Source organism: Herpailurus yagouaroundi, unplaced genomic scaffold (assembly GCF_014898765.1).
Source record: "Herpailurus yagouaroundi ecotype Mexico unplaced genomic scaffold, PumYag 185, whole genome shotgun sequence".
NCBI classification, from domain to species: domain Eukaryota; kingdom Metazoa; phylum Chordata; class Mammalia; order Carnivora; family Felidae; genus Herpailurus; species Herpailurus yagouaroundi.
The window spans coordinates 16661703-16677208 of NW_024412416.1; the positions used below are offsets into that span (position 1 = coordinate 16661703).

The 15506-nt window shown below is 44.7% G+C and overlaps 1 protein-coding gene across 1 annotated transcript; it reads left to right on the top strand.

Annotated features, from left to right (window-relative positions):
* Positions 1–1398: 1398 nt before the first annotated feature.
* Positions 1399–15180, top strand: ARRDC4 (arrestin domain containing 4). Its single transcript, XM_040493768.1, has 8 exons — positions 1399–1844; positions 6805–6871; positions 7129–7276; positions 9475–9577; positions 10542–10798; positions 11881–12043; positions 12613–12767; positions 13150–15180. The coding sequence occupies exons 1-8, from the start codon at positions 1556–1558 to the stop codon at positions 13204–13206; spliced, it is 1239 nt and encodes a 412-aa protein (XP_040349702.1). The 5' UTR covers positions 1399–1555; the 3' UTR covers positions 13207–15180.
* Positions 15181–15506: the final 326 nt, after the last annotated feature.

Sequence of the window (15506 nt, forward strand, 5' to 3'; positions counted from 1 at the left end):
GAGAAGTGATAAAGACACTTTGAAATTGCAAAGCCTTAGTAAAGTTCCACATTACAATTTAAGCTCAAAGAAAGCAGTAAAGCAACCTTTCTTTTGGAAGAAAGGAAAGAAGGAAGTTAAAAAGGGAGGGAAGGAGGGAAGAAAGAAAAGAGAAGAGAAGAAAAAGGAGGGAGAGAGAAAAAAGAAAGAGAGAAAAAGAAAGAGAAAGAGAAGGAGAAAGAGATAAACAGAAGAAGAGAGGGAGTGAGGGAGGAAGGAAGTGCTACTTCAGGAAAGGTTTTAAATCTCAGTACAAGATCAATCTGTGATAACAGCTCACAAACTTGGAAATTTAGTAAGAGAAGAACTTAAAAGGGTTAGAAAATGGCCAGATAGTGTCAGCTAAGCTAGATGGTAAAACAAAATTGAGACTAGAGAAGGAATGGAGCATTAAAGGACAAACTGAAACGAGGACAGGCGAAAGGAGCCGTAGGTGTGGAGAACAAGTCATCAAAACAACTAGAAATTTTCTGGACTGTGACACGGAGATCAGGAAATCCTTTCGGGTGGAGCAGAAACTTGGGTAGCATACATTATTTAGAAACAACCTGATTCATGATCTTACTTAGAGCAGGAAGAATCAGTGTTCTGGCTATTCCCTGCTTAGAAAGGCCGTGAGCCCAGAACTCCTTAGGGGTTGTACCAGGTTGAGAACTACACCCTTCTTTCTACAGCCCGCATTCTTCCAGTTTACAGGCTCTTTCTCAGGCTGGGAATTCCGAAACCCGGGAGAGGCGGGGCTCCAAAACCTGGAGGTTAGTAGTTGCCAAGTTAGCCATTAAATTTCCAGGCAGCCCCTCCCCCCAAAGCTCACAAGAGAATTATTGCTGAGTCCCATTTTCCAGGGCATGTCTTTCCCCCACGAGTATTAAATCCAGATTAAATCATAAATACACTCCAGTTGGAGCCGCAACTTCATATTCCAGAGCTAACCCTGCGACTTCTGCAAACACTCCCCCTTGCAGCCAGAAACCCCGCCCCCGTTCGTAACCATGGGAACGACTGACTCTCCGCGAGCCGGAGATTCCCGGTTCCGCCCCCTCCCTAACAAATATTGTTTCCCACTATCTGTCCACATGGGCGCACCGCCTAACTATTGGTCACTGCCCCAGGACTGTGCCTTGCTCCAGCCAATAAGCGGCCTGTGCACGTGTACGCCTGCGTATCCCCATTGGTCACCACTGCTTGATCACGCACTGCCTACCTGCGCCATCCGGTGCGTGGGAGAGCCTATGATATGACTCAGTGGCCATTTACAACCAATCCGCACCAGGCGGGGCTCACAGCCGGCCTATGGGCGCGCGCCGGGGGTGGGCTGTCCCGGCCCCTTACCAGTCCCACCTGGGTTTGTTAAAGCGATAGGCCCCACGGCGCGCTAGGGCTCCACCGGGCACCGCACAGCGGCTGCGGGGCCCTCGGCGTGCCGCGGGCGCCCGTGACAGCGGCGCCGCTCTGCTCGCCACGCCGGCTCCGGACAGCTGCCGACCTCCCCGGCGCGGCCGCATCGCCCGGCGGGATGGGCGGCGAGGCAGGGTCCGCGGCGGCCGTGGGCTCCGAGGGCCGCGTGAAGAGCCTGGGTCTGGTATTCGAGGATGAGCGCAAGGGCTGCTACTCGAGCGGCGAGACGGTGGCGGGACACGTGCTGCTGGAGGCGGCCGAGCCGGTGGCCCTGCGGGCGCTGCGCCTGGAGGCCCACGGCCGAGCCACCGCCGCCTGGGGCCCGAGCCCCGGCGCCGCCGCCCCCGCCGCCGCGTCGGAGGTGGAGTACCTGAACGTGCGCCTGAGCCTGCGCGAGCCCCCGGCTGGTGAGCGAGGGCGACGACCCCGGAGTCCCCGCCGGGCCGCGGGAGGCTCCTCAGAGGGGTTGCCAGGAACCGGGAGGGCGCGCGCCGGCGGAAGCCCACCAGCCGGGGGGCGGGGGCGGGATCCGCGGCTGGGGTCCGCCCACCCGGTGGCCGGAGCCTCAGTTTGCTCGCCGGTGACGGGCGGGTAACAATGCCCGTGCCCTCCCCAGTTCAAAGCACCGGGGCGTTCTCGCGTGGTGGGTGCGCACCTCTACCTGACTCCTCGCCCCCGGGCCTCACCGCGCCCGGCGTCCCGGGACCGTCCAGGACGGTCCCCGGAGTGAACCGTTGCTATGGGAACCTGTGATGAGCAGACAGAAATCTAGGTTCTGGGGATCTAGGTCCTGTCCCTTCTGGCCTGAGGAATGGAGGGCGGAATCCGTCTTTGAGGGGCCATGCTGTGGTGCCCACTGGTTTATGGGCCTCCCGTTCTTCCCATTCTGGACGTAGACGCTCGTTCTGGTTCATGATGAATTAGCAAAACCTTAGTCCTGGGAAGAGGGGAAGTAGTTCGTGAGCGGTAGGTAGGAATTCAAAGGAAGTATTTCGTGAGCATCTTACTTGGCTTCCCTCTTCTGGAAGCAGGGTAACTTAAGAGTTCTGCCTCTGCCTTATATTCTTTGTCTTTTATTCTTTGCTTCTTTTTGTTTCCATTGCAACATCCCTTTCCACCCCCCTCCCCCAACCCCCTTAGGCCTTTGGAGACAGTGGGATCTGGGCATGGTAAGAGTTTCTGGAGGAAGAATTACCTTTCTGGTCCAGTCTTGTGGAGTCCAGTTAATAGTGTAGGTTTTTCCAGAAGTGGTAACCCATTATATATGTTTCCTCAATCTCTATGTTATATGTAAATGTTAAGATTTTTTGTAATTATAATAAATATGCAAAAGTTGCTTTTCTTAATCATGAAAATACTAGGAACAGGGAATCTTGGTCTTCATGCAGTTGGTGGAAGCTACTTTACACCATTTCACTCTTCTGCCTTCTCAGCTTCAGCTTTTATATATAAAATGAGATAATTGTATAAACTCCCCTCCCTTGAAGAGTCAAATGCAGTATATCACTGCTTTGCCCCTTGCTGTGTCTTCTACAAAATGAATAGTAGGTGCAGTTTTGCCTTGTCTTGCTATGGAGAAGTAGACTGTTCCCAGTTAAATCCTCAAAGTATGTGAGAATCCAGTGATCCCAAATATTGTAGCAAGGAAAAAACGTATTTGGAACCAAAGCCTTCTTTTGGATTCACAAGTGCATTGTGTTGGGTGACCCTTTCATGGGTATGGTTTCCGGGATCTGCCCACGCACGCTTCCCCCAATGGTCAGAGACAGGGCAGATTTTCAAGATGGCTGACTGGCGTCAAGGGTCATGAAGAGAGAAGTGGTTTTTGTCCAGGACTTTGGACACTGTATCTTTGTGCCCATAACTACTGAGTAAATAGATACAACATTAATAGCAGTTGGACCTGGAATTAGCAATAAGAATTGCCTTGGTAAAACCTGGGCTAATAGTGTTTTGATTCACTAGTTAGATCTTGCTTTTTCATTCTGGTGGAATAGAACGGCTAAGTCTAGACAACCCGAACATTTTTTTGCTTCTTTTATCATAACAAATATTTGCAAAGATTATGTTTCATTTAAAAATCATAATCTGTTGGGTGCCTGGGTGGCTCAGTCAATTAAGCAACCGACTTCTTCTCAGGCCATGATATCACAGTTCCTGAGTTCGAGCCCCACATCAGGTTCGCTGCTGTCAGCACAGGGCCCACTTCAGATCCTCTGTTCCCCTGTCTCTGTCTCTCCCCCACCCATTCTCTCTCTTTCTCTCTCTCTCTCTCAAAAAGAAATAAATACTTAAAAATAAAAATAATCTGTTTTGTTGATTTTTTTTTTTTAGTAGGCTCCATGCCCAACATGGGCTTGAACTCAGGACTCTGAGATCAAGTGTCAGTTGCCCCACCAACCGAGCCAGGCAGGAACCCTTAAAAGTCATAGTCTTTTTAAGGTGATCTCATTGAGAAAAAATAATAACATCTGTAGCTTGGAAGAGGTTAGCAACTTTACAGGGTCATAGATTCTGAGGGTCATTTAATTCCAAGACCTAGGTGAATTCCAATCACCTGAAGAGAGTTTTTAGAAATCTAGATTTGGGGGAAATGTGCCTATGAGATCTATTTTCAGGAAATAACCCCAGATAACTGTTTGGCATTGTTAAATCTAATCTAACAGCTTGCTGCCATTGTGATTGATACTCTTCATTTTTTTTTTTTTTAATTGAGGAATTGTGGTAGAAAGACAAGACAGACCAGAGAGTTGGTTTCAGTTGGTCACCAGCCAGCAGTCTGTCCTTGTGGGAGTCCCTCATCCTTCCTGAACCCAAGTCCCTGTAATGATATTATGGCTCCCATGGCTCCTGGGTGCCCTGAATTAGGAGGTTGGTTGGGCTATAATAACATTAGTGAATGGAACACCTCTCTGTGAAATTGTAGCCTTCACTGTATGAGGCACACGTAATGAGCCAAGACAACAGAAGCATAAATGGACACATGATTCAGCTTGTGAACCTTTTTAATAAAAACTAATAATGATAATAATAAATAAAAGGAAGAAAACTAAGATTTGATTCCAAAAACTATAACCTATATTTCTCAACCTTCTCAATTTTTGTTCCTATTTATTCATGAAGGTGATTGAAAGTCTTCATTTTAAATGTTACATGCTTCCTGTGTGGATTTGTTTTGTCTATGATGAGAGAACTTTATCTCTTAACCTCTCAATATCCTGGGTAACTCTGTTCTCCACACATGCCCATTGTGCTCAGCCTCATGCTGTTCCCTTCGTCTAAAACCCTGCCCTGCTCATCTCCGTGCCAACAACCCTCAGGTCCGGGACAGGCATCATCCCCTTTCCAGGTTCGGGCACTCTGTGGTCATTACTTGGGTGTGTGTGTCTGTGGCCTTCTTCCCTCCCCTGATCTGTTTGACAGTTGCTATCACTCATCTTTGCATCCACAGTGCCTGACATCTAAGCATTATACATTTTGAACTCAAATGAAATCTCCATTTCTGAACATTGTAAAGTACTTGAATTGTCATATCCAGTAATCTAATGATGATACATTTGAACTGTAGTCTACCCCCGTCAGGAGCACTGGGATTGCCTTGAGCCTTTTACTTTGATGACAGTAAATTGGGAGAGGCTTCCCTAGCGTCCAGTGCTGGAGCACTGCTGGGACACTGCTGAGGCTTCTAGGGTGTCTCTGAGCACACGTGAGCCTTGGGGACTATCTCAGTCACTGTTGTTTTAACATAGCCTCATGTTCTTGTCACTTGCTCACTTTGCCTCCAAGTCACCCACTCTGTGTCGTATTTCTATTTGAATGACTTTCCGTGGAAGATACTACACTTATTCTGCCCCTCATATATTACACACTGAACACTGGGGACATTTGGAAGACTAAATGGGCCAATAATGCATTCCTGTTTTCTAAAAAGACAAGGTTGAAATGTTAACTGAATTGTTTCTAGTAATTAAGTGGAAAAAAAATCCCATTTCACTACCCCTTTAATTTTTTTTTTTTTTTTAATGGATGCAGTAGAAATCTCTGTTTTTAGTATCAACTGACAGGCAAATCTCAGAGTTCTCATCTGCCCTGCCCTTTCTTCGTCTTAATCAGGCCACCCTTGATGAGGGAATTTAGTCCTAAATTTGAACAGATGAACAGAAAAGGCGGGGAAGGTTTATAAGGATCTCTGCAGAGCTATCTAACCAAATGGCAGCCCCGGAGTTGGCTTTGGATCTGAGTGATGCAGATTGTGTGTTCATCGGAGCTCCAGCAGCGCCTCTGGCCTTGCAGGGTCCATCCACCCTGTGTCTTGGCCTTCTGACAAGCAGGGATAAGCCTCTGTGTGCAATGCAGTGGAGCTGGCCGACCCGGACCCAGAGCAGGAGAAAGGAGGCATGCTTGTGCTTGGCCCACCCCGCTGAACTTGAACTAGCCACCTATTAATCAGTTTTTTTAATTTTTTTTTCAACGTTTATTTATTTTGGGGACAGAGAGAGACAGAGCATGAACGGGGGAGGGGCAGAGAGAGAGGGAGACACAGAATCGGAAACAGGCTCCAGGCTCTGAGCCATCAGCCCAGAGCCTGACGCGGGGCTCGAACTCACAGACCGCGAGATCGTGACCTGGCTGAAGTCGGACGCTTAACCGACTGCGTCACCCAGGCGCCCCGCCACCTATTAATCAATAGAGCTTACGTGCAAATGCAGGACTCTTACCTAATAAGTTGTCCTGTTGGTTTGGCTCTTTCGTATACTCGATATTCGTAATTCTCCAAGGAAAATCTTCACCCCCTTTTTCCGTTTTTGTCCAAGGAATACAGAATCTGATTTTTATGCCATACCCAAAATAAATAGATGTATTTTTTGTTAAATCAGTTTTAAATGCAATTGAATACTGATATCTCATGTTAGCATAATAGTGTACCATGTGCTACCATACTAGTATTGATGTGTGCTAGTAATAATATTTGTTAGTATACTTGTGCTAGTCTATGAGTAGCACAAATGTGAACAAATGTTTATGTATATGTATACATGTACATACATGCACTCGTGTTCACCTATGTATGTATATGGGAACTCTAGGCTCTGACACTTTATGGTAATTACTTGTGTGATTGGTCTCTTTGAAGATAGAAGATGTGTGTGTGTGTGTGTGTGTGTGTGTGTGTGTGTGTGTGGTTTGAAATTGATTAAAATTAGTAGGCTGATTCAGATTTTAATTCTCTAAATCTCAGTGTACTGTACTTTATGAAGTACACTGGATGTTATAGCCAGGAAAACCTCGTTTAAAAAAAATATGATTTAGGTTGTGAAAATTCTTGATCTAATACTGACCTTGGTTAAAATGTATTTTCCTTTTTAGGTGAAGGCATCCTCTTATTACAGCCTGGAAAACATGAATTTCCATTTAGCTTTCAGCTTCCATCTGAGTAAGTGAAACTATTATTTTCATGATTTTCTTTCTCCGCAGCATGCCCTGCTAGATGTGTGGGTACCACGTACCTGCTGACGCTCCGTTACACCCGCTTATCTTGCATTGCCCCAGGATAGACTTACCTTGTTCACACTCTTGGTTTTTTTTGTTTGTTTGTTTGCTTTTTAAGCCAAAACCAACATTTTAAGGGTTTTTTCAGTTGTGTATAACTGAAAGATGAACTTATAAGTTAATGTCTTTGGCTTGTTTCAGACCTTTAGTAACCTCATTCAGCGGGAAATATGGAAGTATTCAGTACTGCGTGAGAGCAGTTTTGGAACGACCCAAGGTACCTGATCAGAGTGTGAAGCGGGAACTTCAGGTTATTAGTCACATCGATGTCAACACACCAGCATTATTAGTAAGTCCTTCCTTCTTCTCTTCCCCCTTCCCTCCCTCCCTCCCTGCTTTCAATTGCGCTATGTACATTGAGCCAGTTTAGTGGTCGTCTGTCCTGTCACTTTCTGATAGAATCTCGTAACCCATGGGCATTCACTCTAAATGTGTGATTCTAGGCCGGGCAAATTACAAATTGTGTGTGTTAATACTATTGATTATGTCTCCGTTGTTCGGGGCTTCTTTTGCCAAAAAGTTATACAGGCTTGAAATGCATTAATAAGGCTTAATAATAATAATGCACACACAGAGAGTGGTTACTTTTACCAGAGCGGCCACATTCACAGGGCTGTGGTATTCTAAACTCTTCAATAATAGCAGGTTGAGGAACAGTAATTATGGAAGAGTATTAATCATGCTCAGCCTGTTATTGAAGCTCAGGCCATTATGCTATGTATCCTTCCATTTTGCATGCCATTTTCTAACATTAAGTAAGTGCACGCAGCTGCTGTGGGGAGCCTTTCACTTATCATTTCCTTATGACAGATTTGGCCACATTAAAGCATTGAACTTCTAATAATCACCAGAAATACTGTAGGCTGATAAGAAAGATTAGGCTATAAGTAACAACAGAATAGGCAAGATGGGAGCTAATGAGCTAGATTCTTTTATCTAAACCCATATTATCAAAATAATATAAAATTATACCTTGTACTTTCATGATAGCTATGAGGACCTAATGGTTCTTCATTTAAATATGAATGAATGATTTTTTTTTTTTTTTTTTTTTACTTCCTAGAAAATACTGGGATAATTTAAACTTTCCATCATGATACTGATGTTCCAAACATGTATGTTTAGTATTGGGGGTTTCTTTTTCTGGCCAATGTTTTTAAAGGGAAAAAAACGGGAGTTAAAAGGTGTTTTGCTCTGTTTTCATACAAAAACTGAATAGACTTTACAGTTTGTTCACTTTTAGAATGTGAAAATACAACAGTTATGCCCTGGTCGCATGGCCCCTTGTGGCCAGAATTCTAGAACAGCCAGCACCCAGCTGACCTGGCTCACAGCTAGTTACAGCTGAAACTTACCATCCACTGACCACTTTTTTTTTTTTTTTTGCAAATTGACAATACTGTCTTATATTTTTAAAAACTACTTGAAATTGGGAAGTTAGCTACTTCTAAGCTATTCATGGGACCACGGTGGCAAATGATTTAAAGAGATTTTATTTTTTTTTGCCAGGAAGAGAAACTAGTAATCCTTTAATATTCTTTTATAAGTAAAAAATGTTGCAGCTTTGGGTTTTACAATGAGCTTTTGGTTTGTGCATCTTTCCAACTGAGCATCTTGAATCTTGAGTCATTTCCATTGATGCTGTGGAGTAGAGAGCAGGGCGGTATGTTCAGTAACCCTGTGGATCCATGACATTGGGTTTATCTTGCTGCTGTTACGCTAAAACCCAAAACATTCTAAGTTAAGGGCACTTGAAATTTCTGCCTACTAATGTACTTTTGAATTCAGGAAATGAGACTGTTTGCTTGTTCTACAGTTTAGATGCCAAAACAAGTACAATGTTCTAATTATTGATTTTTATACCATTTCTCCTTTTCCCTAATACACACGTAAGGTTTTTAAAAGAAAAAGTATCAGGGCGCCCGGGGAAGTTCAGTTGGTTGAGCGTCTGATTTCGGCCCTGGTCATGATCTCGCTGCTGGTGGGTTCAAGCCCCACATCAGGCTCTGTGCCGACAGCTCGGAGCCTGGAGCCTGCCTCAGATTCTGTGTCTCCCTCTCTCTCTGCCCCTCCCCCACTCGCGCACTGTCTCTCCCTCTCTCAAAAATAAAAAAACATTAAAAAATTAAAAAAGGAAAGAAAAAGTATCTCTGTCATGTTAATAGTTATGACTACAATTTTTGATTACTACTTTAAGGGATGTTAAATCATTTTCCAGAAACATAATGATTTACAGGGTAAAACACGATGGTGTCACCTAATGTGAGTCTGAGAATTCACCTTAGTTTTCCTAAAAAGAGAATTTTTTTTTATGCTTTGTGTTTTACTTAAGTATTTTGCCTAGTCTGTCACATGAGGATAAAAGTGTTGATTTGTTTTTCGGAAGACCTTTCTTCACAGTTATTTAATAAAGAATGACACGATTTTAAGTTCTGTGAATTTTCTGCTAGTTTTATTAAAGTCATGTTATTATTTGAAATTTTCAAGACCCCTGTATTGAAAACTCAAGAGAAAATGGTTGGCTGTTGGTTTTTCACTTCTGGTCCAGTCTCGCTGAGTGCCAAAATTGAAAGGAAGGGATACTGTAATGGTAAGCACAACGTTTGAAAGTCCACGTGGAAGAGTCATTCATTTTATTAGCTAATTGCAAGTGATTTTTAATAGTGTGTTTTGTAATTTACGAACTGTATACTGTTTTAAAATGTGAATAGTACGGTTTTCTGTTTTTCACATAAATAATTGATATTTAAGTATTTTTGAGTGGATGAGTAGATTCCGTCCAACTCCTGGCATTTTTGACTTCAGTGCTTTCGCGTTAGTGACAAAGTCTAAAATTAGAAGCCTGGGAAAATGCCAGCATTTGACTCGATGTTGCAGCAGAGTGTCCAGGGCGGTGTTGCCCAGAAGAGCACTGTTGTGTGAAAGCCCCCAAGTATAGGGGGCTGCGATGTAGACCGTGAACAGTCTGAACAGTCAGACTGCCACCGGCGTGACCGTTTGTGAAGGGTCCGCTCCCGTACAGTGGCGTTGGCCCCCGCTCCAGGGCTCTGCCAACTGGAACCCAACGTGGTACGGGATGGTGTCATGGTGGACGTGTAACGCGGATGTAAAACTTGCTGCTCCATCCACTGTCTTACCTGTGCCTGAACACTAGTTCCTTAAAAACAAAGTCTTTGCTCTCCTGTTGGCCGGGTTTTGATTTGATAGGCACTAGTGAGTCCGTCAGTGATCTTTTGTACTTTATACACCCTGGGCCATTTCTTGGTGTGTCTTAATTTTTATAGATATTGGCCATTCACATGTCTTTAGAATTGGTAACCTGATATTGCTACGTTAGACAAGCAAAGAATGCAGTAATTAGAAAGCGGCACCTGCCGTGAGCTGCGGCGATTCCTCAATTCTCTGACGCGGATTTACAGTACAAGCCTCCCGTCAGAGGTCCCCTCTTGTGAAAGTGACTTTGTGACATTGCAGCTTTAATTGGTAATGGCTCTAGTTCACCGCGGGGAGGGCTTTCTGAAACGTCGCTGAAGGTGTTTTTGTTTCCTTTTCAGGAGAAGCTATTCCAATCTATGCGGAGATAGAGAATTGTTCCTCCCGCCTCATCGTTCCCAAAGCTGCCATTTTCCAAACGCAGACGTATTTGGCCAGCGGGAAGACAAAGACCGTCCGGCACATGGTCGCCAACGTGCGAGGAAACCACATCGCCTCTGGGGGCACCGACACGTGGCATGGGAAGACTCTAAAAATTCCGCCTGTTACTCCGTCCATCCTGGATTGCTGCATTATCAGAGTAGACTATTCCTTAGCTGTAAGCAGGGAGCTTATTTTTATACATATATATATTTTAAAGTGTATTTATTTTTTACTTTTTAATTTAAAGCCAAGTTAATTAACACGTAGTATAGTATTGGTTTCAGGAGTAGAAGTTAGTGATTCATCACCTACATATGACACCCAGGGCTCATCCCAGCAAGTGCCCTCCTTCATGCCCGTCACCCCTGTAGCCCACCTACCCCCCCGCATCCCACCAGCAGCCCTCAGTTTGTTCTCTGTATTTAAGGGCCTCTTATGGTTTGTCTCCCTCTATGTTTTTATCTTATTTTTGCTTCCCTTCCCCCGTGTTCCAGAGTGCTTTTTTTTTTTTCAACTTTTATTTATTTTTTGGGGGGCAGAGAGAGACAGAGCATGAATGGGGGAGGGGCAGAGAGAGAGGGAGACACAGAATCGGAAACAGGCTCCAGGCTCTGAGCCATCAGCCCAGAGCCTGACGCAGGGCTCGAACTCACGGACCGCGAGATGGTGACCTGGCTGAAGTCGGACGCTTAACCGACTGCGCCACCCAGGCGCCCCCAGAGTGCTTTTTTAAAATGAAAACTATGTAGAACGGAGCAGTAACTGATGCCGTGTCCCCACCAAGCATGTACATTTAGCGGCTGACAAAATGTCACTTTACACCAGCATTCCGACAGGCTGGAGTGACGAAGACTGGCCTTTGTCTGTAATCCAAACCTATCCTCCTGAGGCATTTAATTAAGTCACATGAAAGAGTTAAGGTGCATGCAGGGGGCTGGTTATGTTGAAAGCACCTACTTCATTTTCTACAATTCCTATGTGTAGGGCATGCTCCCTTATGCTGAAGGATGTTAAGGCTATGGTTTCCCATCACAGAGCATTCTCTCTATTTCGTGCGCCGTTCATTTGGTTTGTTGTCCGTTGCATTTGGTCAGGATGATTTACAGTTGTATGCGGGAGCGGTGGCAGGCAACAGAGAGATTTGTTTGTGTGAAAAAATAAACTGGTCCATCTACTATGAGGTTTAACCTATATTTTGCCTTTCTGTCTCTCTTTTTTGCCGTTGTTGTTTTTGTTTGTGTGTGTTTGGCACATTAGGTGTATATTCACATTCCTGGTGCTAAAAAACTGATGCTCGAGCTGCCCTTAGTGATTGGCACAATCCCATATAACGGTTTTGGGAGCAGAAACTCCAGCACCTACAGCCGGTTCAGCTTGGACATGAGCTGGCTGACACTGACGCTGCCAGAGCATCCGGAAGGTACGACGGTTTGAGGAGCTTTGAGTGCGAAGTTCACACGTAGAGTAAGAGCAGGCGGGGTCAGGACAGAAGTGCTCAGATGACCGTTACTCCTGCTGTTCACAGTGGCCCCGACTCTTCCGGGTACTAAAAACTAGAAAACGGTGTTCCTGGAAGGGACGTGGAGAGCTTGGCTTATCCAGGACGCAAAGCTGCTGATGGCAGAGCCAGGAATCAAGTCTTCTACTCCCGACTCCCATTCATTAGGAGTAAGACAAGGAGAAAATGGTCCAAGTACACGTAGAGTGCGTGTGTTTTCTGCAACCACGTCTACGTGATCTGTTTTGCCTGCACTGTAACATCCACCTCTCGAAATAGAACGTAATCAGTGTTCGTAGTGATTTCACAAAAAAAGAATTGATTAAATATGTCTTGTTGCAATAAGCACAAAAACTCGCTTACTAGAGCGGGGATAAAAAAAACCCATTGTTTTCACATTTAGCTACATTTCTGGTTTTGGTAAGAGTTCGGGAGATTAACGCAATTGACTTTGCACGGACTTCTGAGATCCAACTCCATTTTTGTTTTAGCGCCACCCAATTATGCAGACGTGGTGTCCGAGGAAGAATTCTCTCGACACGTCCCTCCTTACCCTCAGCCCCCTGACTGTGAGGGAGAAGCATGCTGCCCTATGTTTGCCTGCGTACAGCAATTCCGCTTCCAGCCTCCCCCTCTCTATTCAGAGGTAAGCAAAGCAAAAGAAGATGAGACTTCTGCCTTGCTGTTTGTAAATAATCCTCCGTAAGTATCTGCTGCTGATTCCTAATGAGCAGGGGATACATAGTTAAAAAATTTCTCGGGTAACGTTAGATTAGCCCTGATCCAGTCACCTCATTCTGTAACGGTTGCCTTGTAAACTACAGCAGGCACGTCGCGCACCGTGGATTGCCTTTAAAATGTTTTATGTGGCCATAGAACACGGAGAATTTAAGTGGCCCACTGGGACTTCTTATTACTGATAGGCTTTGAGCAGCTCAGCTTACAACCACCAATAATTAGAAACAGATACCAAGACCCTTTGGAGAGTGCTGGGATAGTAGTCTTAGTGTCTTGGTCTGTTTTTTCAGGTTGATCCTCACCCTGCTGATGTAGAAGAGACCCAGCCTGTGTCCTTCATTCTCTGAAAAAATTCCAGAAATCACTGTGTTCATCATCCGATTAGAATGTTGGTTCTTCCCCCGCTGCCTTTATGGAAAGAGGGAGAGAAGATTAGGGGAAGGACATACACGAACATCAAGATTGAAGGTGATAGAAATTGAAGGATGCATGAACTTTCCAGTGGGCTGACAAGAATGCGTTGCACAAATGTACGATAGGGTCATGTGTCCCCTTTAAATGATCCAATGAAGATGTGACAAGTCACAGAACGTAATGGAAGTCCTGGTGGTGAGAGAGTAAGTGAAGGGTGTCTGCGCTTGACCCAAGAGAACAGAATCCATGTGGGTGGTGGAAACACTAGACGAACGTACCTTTAAACAGGTTTCTCCAGGTGGAACAGAAGTTACCCTAAGCTTTAAGGAAATACGGACTCGTTGGGAGCCTTGATCTTGAAGAAGGTAGCAGCACAGAGGTGTGTATAAATAGGAAAAAGGTCCACTCTAAATACGAAGTGACCCTCAACACGTCGGGGTCTTCATGATTTCTCCCCAGGTCCCATAGAACTGAAGTTCTTGAGAGAATCTTTTTATGAGGTCCTAATGAAGGAATACAGTTTCATACTGTAAATCAGCTGTACAGTATTATGAAACCAAGAAAGAGTTCCTTGCAAGGCATGTCCGTTCAGAGGGGAAAGATGAATTTCAGTTCAAGAACACATTTTGTGGAAGGCTGTACTTTTTACCCCCTTCAAGTACTCTGTTAGAGTATGTGTTTGATTTTTCCCATGTCTTAATTACCTAAGATCATAGTAGAAAAAGAAAGGGGGAAAAAAGAAGGTTGCATCCTCAGGATACCTCGATAACTACACAGAAAAAAACCAAAACAACAAAAGCCTCTCTTAACCTACCTCTAGTGGGGTTATCAGAATCCTTTTAAAACACCAGGCGTGATAAGCCTTCCGTGGAGTTCCTGCTAATTGGCAGTCCCAATCTTATCTCGCGGATCGCTAAATCCGCAGGTGGACCGAGGGAAAAATCTATAAGGTTAGCATTAGATGAAAGTTAATAGATGTATACCAAAGGGTATTTCGAAATAAATGCAGAATCAAAAGAGGGTACAAATTTTGAGGGTACCATTTAAAAAACAAAAACAAAAACTTAATTCCTGCCTAGAGACTTCAGTCTACTGACGGCAGTCACCACGCTGTACGTTATTATTCCAACTCTTTAGTAATTCTATTTAAACTGTGATTTTTTTTTCTTTATTGTCTTGGTGCAATATTTTATTATCATTTAACCTCAGGATATTCCGACCGACAAGATTGTGTTGCTGCTGAAAGTCTGAGCAGTGTTCTTCCTGTCCCCCTGTTCCCCATTCTTCCTGGTCACGTGCTCACTTGCTCGTCCTTTGATCTGTTAGTTTCCTGAGCCGAGAGCACCCCGGACACCGCATGGAAGGGAGGTAGGGATTCCCGCGGGAGAGATTTTGGACCAGCCAAGTACTTTGGTTTTCTCCACGTCCTACGGGTTCGACCCAGAAACCCTGGTGCTTCCATGCAGAACACCACACTTCATTCGCCAGAACGAGTCCTCTTTTCTTTCCGTCAGCCTACATCCAGTCACGAGTGTGAAAGCTCTTTTTCTAAGGTTAAGTTTTGTATTTAGAGTTAGTCGGCCCTCCGATCAGGGATTTTTCTACAAGCATGAGGTAGATGCAGACTTTTCGCCCTTCCGGACATACCTTTCTTTGTAATCACGTGAGCACCTGCAGCAGGTTTTTCTCACCGTAAGCCACTGTGTAAAATCACAACACACAACTGTTACACTGATAATGGTGGTACCGAAATCGTCACACCCCGTTCATTCCCTGTTTTGGTTTTTACTGTGTTGTGGGGTTTTTTGTTTTGTTTTGTTCTTGTTTTGCTTTGTTCTTGGTGTGTTTTTAAGCAGGTAACGTGTACTTAAGTGCTGTCAGAACAATTTTGCTTTTACTTTAAAAAAACAAAAAAAGGCCACCTTCAGCCGTTTCTTGACTTCTGAGTTGTAGTTTACACGCCTTGTCACGATACCAAAACACAATGATACCAAAACACAGTGAAAGACACAAAGCGAAAGGTGTGAAGGAAGAGAAAGTCGAGCTGTTTGGCCCCACGTGGAAAAGCCAAGTAGTTGACTCCCAACTGCTTTGCACGCTCCTTCACTAGGATTGTTTTGTCACCTGTATTAGAGAAATCATGAAACGTGCTCCCCAAATGAAAGCACAGCTGATGTCGTAGCACTTAACAGAGTAGCCGAAAGGGATGATTCGCCTTATCGAGTTGGTATCC